The 8,068-nt window shown below is 27.5% G+C and overlaps 1 protein-coding gene and 1 long non-coding RNA gene across 2 annotated transcripts; one reads left to right on the plus strand and one right to left on the minus strand.

The window, feature by feature from the left end:
* Window positions 1-396: 396 nt before the first annotated feature.
* Window positions 397-1,793, plus strand: LOC105112810 (uncharacterized). Its single transcript, XR_839831.1, has 2 exons — window positions 397-918; window positions 1,206-1,793. It is a non-coding gene; the product is annotated as an uncharacterized LOC105112810 (long non-coding RNA).
* LOC105112809 (putative 4-hydroxy-4-methyl-2-oxoglutarate aldolase 2) lies at window positions 1,640-3,215 on the minus strand. Its single transcript, XM_011008669.1, has 2 exons — window positions 3,052-3,215; window positions 1,640-2,423 (listed from the first exon to the last, which is right to left on the minus strand). The coding sequence occupies exon 2, from the start codon at window positions 2,408-2,410 to the stop codon at window positions 1,910-1,912; it is 501 nt and encodes a 166-aa protein (XP_011006971.1). The 5' UTR covers window positions 2,411-2,423; window positions 3,052-3,215; the 3' UTR covers window positions 1,640-1,909.
* Window positions 3,216-8,068: the final 4,853 nt, after the last annotated feature.

Here is an 8,068-nt window from a genome sequence, read left to right on the forward strand (position 1 = left end):
CCTGCATTAAAAATAGACATTTACCATAAATTATAGTTATCTTATATTATTAGATACATTCTTATAAAACATGTTTTAGTTAAGGAGTTATTGATACTTCAAGTGCAAAATGATGATATAAAACCTTGATAAAAATGCACTTTTAAGTACTAATCAACTGTTATTTGATCCCTATACTTAGTTCCCTTAAATTTTACATCATCTATATAGAGTGAATGGAGTTTGGAAGTGTCACATATATATAAAAGAGAACAACAAATACATGAAGAATATCAATGATTAGAGATATCATTTTCTTGTTATTAAATCTTACAATTCTATTATAAACATATATATATATATATATATATATATATATTCTGCATTATAAAATCATTAATTAAGTTTTACACTGATTTGAACTTCCAATCAAAGGAAAAGTTCAGTCGAAAAAGCCAGAGACAGAAGCCTATTTTAGATGTTGAACCCTTTCATTAAATTTCAAGTCTTAGTTTCCATTTGTTAGCAACAAATGATTGCTAACATTGCTTGCTTGTTTTCTGGGATTTGTATACACTTCGATTGACATTAGTAATGATCTGGGTTGCAGAAGCTGAAGTCACAAGGCTCTTAATAGTTACATGACAGTACTCTGTCATGTACCACCCAGAGATGTCGGTAAGGTTTTACAAGCTACTAGCACTTCTTACCACGTTGGGAAAGATCAGAAAAAAATCATGCGAGATGTAATAGCATGTGGAAGTCATCTTGTAATGCATCTATAATAAGCAGCTAGAACCACTAGGCTTACTCGAGAAATAAAAGGCTTCCCCTAAGTTACGTTGGCCAGCCTGCATAAAAGCAGTCATGCCAGTCTGGTAGGTTTTCAACCGTAGTTGTTGCCGTCCACTCAAACCTCATGGCTTATAATGACTAAGGGTCTGTTTGGTGCTGTGTTTCAAAAGTGTTTTTGAAAAAAATCGTTTGGTGCTATGTTTCAAAAGCGTTTTTGAAAAAAATTAAAAAAATTTTTTATTTTAAATTAATATATTTTTAATGTTTTCAAATAATTTTAATATACTAATCTTAAAAATAATTTTTAATAAATAAAAATATATTATTAATATATTTTTCTAAATAAAAAGTATTTAAAAAGTAACAACAATAACATTTATAAACAACTTCATTCGAAGCTCCGTTTTGGACGATGCCAAATGGGCAACAAGCTCCGTTTTGGACGATGCCAAATGGGCTCTAAGAATCTTTCCTGCTCTTTCTCGATGGCCGAGCCTCTAGTGCTGTACTTTTTACTGGCATCACTATTTTTACCGCTCTCTGGCTGCTAAGTATTACTGAATGTTACTAAGTTCAATATGAAATAACCATAGCATGACACTTCCAATTCCGCGGAACGAAACAGCAAGAAGATAACAGTCCTCAAAAGAGCTTAAGGCAAGGGAGAATAGTTAAAAGCCATTGGGCAACAAATCACCATTCAATCCAATCTTGCTTGTTTCCCCAAAAACTTTCTGGGGGTTCATCCAACCTCCTTTCCCCACCATCTGATTCGTAAAATAATGATGAGGAGATTTTATTCTCAGCAGGAAAAAAATTATTGAACCCAAAGTAGAAAAACTCAGAGAAAAGAGGAGGGGGGGAGGAAGCAAATATCAAATAATCTAACACAAGGAGTTCCACCAGATAAATCCCCAAGCAGAAGTATTCTGCAACATCAACGACATATTTGGCTGACATGATACCAGAAAGGCAGAAACAGGTCTGCTTTTTTTTTTTTTTTTCTCTAATCTACAAACCACAAATAGACCAGCGAATGTAAACGTGAGTGCCAAAGATAGGTTTAAAAGTAAAGCATCGCTAGAAAAATTAATAAAAGCGTTTTTGAAGAACTATCTTCATAGTAAGAGGCTGCTCAGACAGCTAACTCTGTTCGAGAAATCAGGATTCCATCAGTATCTGCATAAAGCCATTCTCCATCACTGATTCTGGTGCCACCTATGGTAATAGGAACATGTTTCTCTCCAATCCCCTTCTTATTGGCTTTCATTGGATGGGAGGCCAGGGCTCTCACTCCAATATCACAACCATTAATCTCGTCAACATCCCTTATGCAGCCATTAACCACTATACCAGACCATCCATTGTTCTGAGCTTGTACCACAGGATTCCCTCCAAGTATCGCACAGCGCAAACTGCCACCACCATCAACAACAAGAACTCTGCCATTACCCTTCTCCTCAAGAAACTCACGAATTAAAACATTGTCCTCAAACACCTTAAGAGTCACTACTGGACCAGAGAAGACTTGGCGCCGTCCATAAATCTGAAAGATTGGTTGGAGTGCTCGAAGCTCACCACTAACAATTAGCTGCGGATTTGCGTCACAAACCTCGGCGGTCGTAACCAATGCCATTGAATCCAAGTTCCTTGAAGAAGAGACACGCATTAGACAAAAATCACAAAAACAAAATCATATGCATATGGGCTTTCTAGTTCAAATAGAAAGGTAAAAACCTAACATTTGAACAGCAATAGAGAGCAAGATCAGAAGCTAATTACATAAAACTTGTATCACTCTTCTTATAAATCATAAAGTGAAACAAGCTAGGAATTTATATTGCAACGTAACACACGGTAACTAATAAAATCGAGCGATGGAGTGATTAGGGTGAGGGAGGCACCAGTACGGAATTACCCCATGGTAATCTTACAAACATACTAATCCCAGTACTGAATGCTCATCAGAAATACGCATCTTGGACAGCATAATCGTTCATTTGAAAGCAATCAGTCTGAACGGATCGCTCAAAAAATGAACAATTCTCAATAAATTCTTTAGTTAACTTACAAAAGACTCACTCACATAAAATCCCAAGTAATTTATGGCATCTAATTTAGATCCAAGCATTCTTGATAACAACAATGAGAGATTTGAGACAGACAGTTCACGGACGGGCTATAATAATGGACAAGAGAGTTTACAAGCATCAAATCTTAAAGAAATTAATTTTTTTTAAGAAAAACAACATGATCTGGATGTTCGTTCAACTTTACCTGCAAATTGCTATCAGGGAGTGCTTAGAAAGATGCCTTTGATTCGAGAATACGCACTCAGTCACTGAAAACCCTGTGCGTGTATGAATGAGTGTCAGAGAGAGAGAGAGAGATTGGTATCTGAGAGGGGGGAAGGTGAAGTTAGTTAGTTTAAGTAAAAAGCGCGTGCACGCAGAGGAGGTCAATGGTCGATCTGCTTATGATACCCCCCACGCGGGTTCTAGTCATTGGTCCGGTGGTTGTCTTGAATTTTATTTTTTTCCAATTATATTATAGATTTTATTTTATTTTATTATTTAATATTAAATTAATAATAAATTAGTTTTTGTATTTTTTATTATATTATAAAATTTTCTTGGCCCCCATTTTTAATTTTTTAGTTATTTTATTTTATTTTTTAATAATTTATTTGGATTTTTACTTGGCCCCATTTTATCATTTAGTATAATATAGTATTTTAATTTAATTTTATCTTTTTGATTAATTTTTTTCTTGGATTTATCTAATAAATAAGATTATATCAAAATAACTCTTATATTATTTAAAATATATACAAGTAGATTATAAAAAAATCACATAGAAAATTAATAAAAAAATAAAATGATTTAAAAGAAGCGCAGATATTGCATGTATTATATTTTTTTAATAATTATAAGTAAATTACACAAAATATTTTCTCCAGGAGTAAATTTAAAGCTAAAAGATAAGAATTTGTTATTTATTGTTATGAAATTTTGTTTCAATGCCATGATTTTTTTCACTATTAAGATATAATTAATTTCAATATAAATTGAACCACCTCAAATTTATATTTCTTTACTCTCTTTTTTTTCTAAGAAAAAAAAGAGGAAATTATCTAAAATCCCAAGAGACGTTTAGAGATTTTAGCTTAATTGTTAAGTGAATTTATTTTTATATTATTATTTTAAGATTTGAATTAAGCTCGTAGATGTACTTGTCTAGCATGAACGGGCTACTTTAAAAAGCTAATCTGAAAATGATTTAATTTGGACTTGAGCTTGTGCTATTCACGCATGCCCAGGAAGACTTGAAAAATATGTGGCTGTGAAAAACCACGGCTTCCATCAATAAATGTATGTGAACGGCTGATTGTCACGTCGAATGATGCCTACGCGGTTCATTCTTACTTTTTGTAAACATATTAAAATATTTTTTTAATATATTAATACATTACAATAATATAAAAATAAAAAAATATATAGTTTACAGACACACCAAGCAAGGCCATGATCTCGTTGAAAAAGGGAATGCCAAGATGGGTTAGTAAATGCTTCCGTAATAAATAAATAAAAAATGTCAAAACTAGTGGAAAACGTGGTGATGGTACTCATGTCAATCATGGTGGCTTTTAAAATGGGTTGTATAGTTCCATGGGGTTTAAATTTATAATTCTAGTAAATTTAATTTACTATGTTTTATAAATTACAAATATAAATCATTTAAAAAAAATTAAAAAAAAAACTTAAGTGGACTAAAGATATCAAATTAGGTTAGATTTTGTATGAATATTAAAAATATTAACATGTTACTTTTATATTGTTAACTTTTATAAGTTTATATTTAATGACAAATCTAAAAATAAATATTATAACATTTTAATATCAGGTCTAATTTTTATATTTAACACACCATTAAATTTTATTTTTATTTTTTTTCCTACAAAAAGACAAGTATTTTTTGTTACATTAAAAAAAATCCACTAATAAGAAATTTTTAGATGAGACATTTTTTAAATAAAAATAAAAATAAATTATTAATTTACAAACTATTAAATATAAAAAAATATAAGGTGTATAAGTTAAGTTAGGTTAACAAAGTTTTAAAAATCTTTACCCTAATTTGTGAAATTCATTTCTTAAATTTTGTGACAACTTTTACTGATTAAATCGAGAAAAATAATATAAATATTACAAATATACCAATATTTTTTAACATCCCTCCTACTATAAATCCCTTAGAATGTCTTTCCTAAATATACAACAATAATTAGTCCGTGTGACCAAGCGATACATTACGGATGCGATTATTTGAAACTAATGTGCTACAAAAAAGAAGAAAGTTAAAAAAGAAGAACGTTATGGATATGTTTTTCACTATCATGAAAATCTTTAATTAAAAACAAAAAAGATGATATTCGTATTTTATTAAAAAAATATAAATTAATGATTCATATAATGTGAAATAGAGATTAAAACGATTCATTGCATAGGGACACAAGTATAGTTTTCAGTTTTTTAATTTAATTGAATAGAAATAACAATAGATATTCATAAAAAAAATTTAAACCATGAAAAAATTTATATTTTACTCAAGATTTTTTTTATTACTCATATACTTTATTTGTTTAAATAAATACTTTATTGTTAGCAATATATATGGTTTATAGTATAAAAATAAAGGTGATTAAAATATAAATTAAAAAAAAATTTATTGACTTGAAAGAAGGAGTAAAAATAAATCTTTCTAATCAAAACTCTTTTTTCTTATTTATATTTTTTTTAAATATCTTTTTTATTTAAAGTACTGTTTTTTAAATTAAAACTTATCATAATTTTAAAAGCAGGTTTTAATAAAAAAAAATCATGAATCAATAATTTCTACTAGAAATACAAAAAAATAATTTGAGAAAAATAAAATTAAAAATTACAATAAAAAAATATATTTTATGTATATTAAATATTCTTGAGGGAATCTTTAGAAAAAATTAATCATATTAGATTCATATATAATTATTAAAAAATAATTATTAATATTATCATAAAAAACTATAATATTATTTAAAGAATATGGCATAATAGGATAATTATTTAAATATCATTTTGTATAAATTTATTTAAAGTAAATATTATTATAAAATGTATAAAACAATCAGGCCATTCGACAAAGAAAAAACAAAGAGGCACCATGTGCCTAGGCTGAAAAGAAAGGCTCACGCTTGGGTTTGGAAGTTAGGCGCGTACAACTGTTGTTTATCTTGTGAAAGGGGTGGATGACATCATCCATCTTTATATATATTTATTTAAAAAATAGTGTGAACAATATATCGTTTCCTCATAACTTTTTTTTTTTTTTACTATTGAAGGTAGCTTTAGTGATGAAAAATTAAATTTCAAGTATTTAGATTAAAAAAATTAAATTTTAATTTTTTATTAAAAAAATAAAAAACCATTTTATAGATCTCTAGAACCCTATTAATAACAATAAAACACATCTTAATTAAATAAAACAAAATCATAACCCAACAAAATTATTTTTTTCAAGTTTTGATCTACCTGTTGGATATCATGAAATGTAAAAATCATTTTCATTTAGTCTTCCTCTTAAAAACGAGTCTAAAAATACTAAAATTATAATTATTGGCTATAGAAATTTAGCTATCTAAAAGTTTTTTTTCTTTTTTTTTTTTATAAGTAACTTTTTCTCTCTTTTCTAGATATCCCAAAGACTCAAATAAATAAAAAATAAAAATAGGACCGAATTATAAAAATCCTAAAGAATAGGTGATAGTTATGAAAAGGTGAAATTGGAGGGACCAAATTGAACATCTTAACACCATTTGAATAGTTAATGCATGGAAATGTTATTTTTTAATATCAATTTTGGCACATGTTCTTTCAATTTTAGTTTTAAGAACAATCTGAAATTCATTGTTATATATTTTATCTTTAATCCAATATTTAAATATTTAATTATATATTAATTACTCGAGATCATAGAAATCAAGATAAACAAAAAAAATAAAACCATATTAACATAGTAATTAAAAATAAAAAAAATTATTGTGGGTATTTTATGATTTGATTTTTTTGACTTTGCAATACAATTTTTAAATATCACATTTTGCAACCTGAAATTTGAAGACAAATAATTTACATCTTTAGGAGTTGGTGCTAGAAAAGGTTAATAAAACATATGTATTTATTTACAAGATTACCATGTTATATGTTATATATATATATAGAGAGAGATTATTGTCATTTCATTAATTTTTAAAATTTGTTTTTGACTCAGGCTATACAGTTTAATATTAAAAAACTTGGTTAAAAAGATTTTTTTAAAAATGAAGTTCATTAATTGAAATAGAGTGAGGACAAGATTTTAAAGATGAGGAATGAAAAAAATCAAATATAAATGTTAAGTAAAATAAAAAAAATCCATAAATAGTAAAATATCTCTTGGTTTATTTTATAATATAATATAATTATAAGCCTTTACATTATAGGATGTTGAGAAGAATTTTTCCTTAAAACTAAATAAAGTTTATTGATTGAAATAGAGTATAGAAAAAACTTTAAAGACCAAGATTGAAAAAATCAAATAAAACAAAACAAATCTATAAAATAATAAAATATATGAATCTCTTGAGTTATTTTATAATATAATATAATATAATTATAAGCCTTCATATTATAGATAATTTAATATAAATCATATGAAAACTTACAATATTTTTAAATCATAAAATATATTGTTATTTTCTCTAAGTGGTTTATTACAAAACTTCCCGTGTAATAATAAGCAATCATTACAATTAGAAAAGACAACAAGCTGATATCACAAACTTAAACAACTTTGATAATAGAAAGTTAATAAATAAGAGGGAGGAAATGACATATAGCTATTTTAGATAATGTTTTGACACTTTTTTTTTTTTTATGGCTTGAAGCTAGACTTGATACTCTTACCTTAGTAACACCAAGGCTCGCTAACATATGCTTAATATATCAACCAAGCCTACCTCCTCTCCTTCTCTTTTAAATTTTAAATCTTTGTTTTTAATTTTTTTTTGTCTTTTTTAACTTGAATATTGTTTATTTTCTTTTTGATAATATAAAAAAGATACTGACACGACGAAAAGATTGATGTCTTCTCCCAAGTGCAGGAGTGTCGAAGTAATAAATAACCCGGCAAGACCGAGGTCGAACCACAGGGAGGTTAATTGTAAAAATTAAAAACAACAATTATAAAACAACAATAACAACAACAATAACAACAA

The sequence above is a fragment of the Populus euphratica genome, unplaced genomic scaffold, assembly GCF_000495115.2.
Source record: "Populus euphratica unplaced genomic scaffold, PopEup_1.0 scaffold363.1, whole genome shotgun sequence".
NCBI lineage: Eukaryota > Viridiplantae > Streptophyta > Magnoliopsida > Malpighiales > Salicaceae > Populus > Populus euphratica.

Excerpts from the sequence above, each read along its gene's own strand:
- LOC105112809 (XM_011008669.1), bottom strand. The coding sequence starts at position 2,410 with ATGGCATTGGTTACGACCGCCGAGGTTTGTGACGCAAATCCGCAGCTA.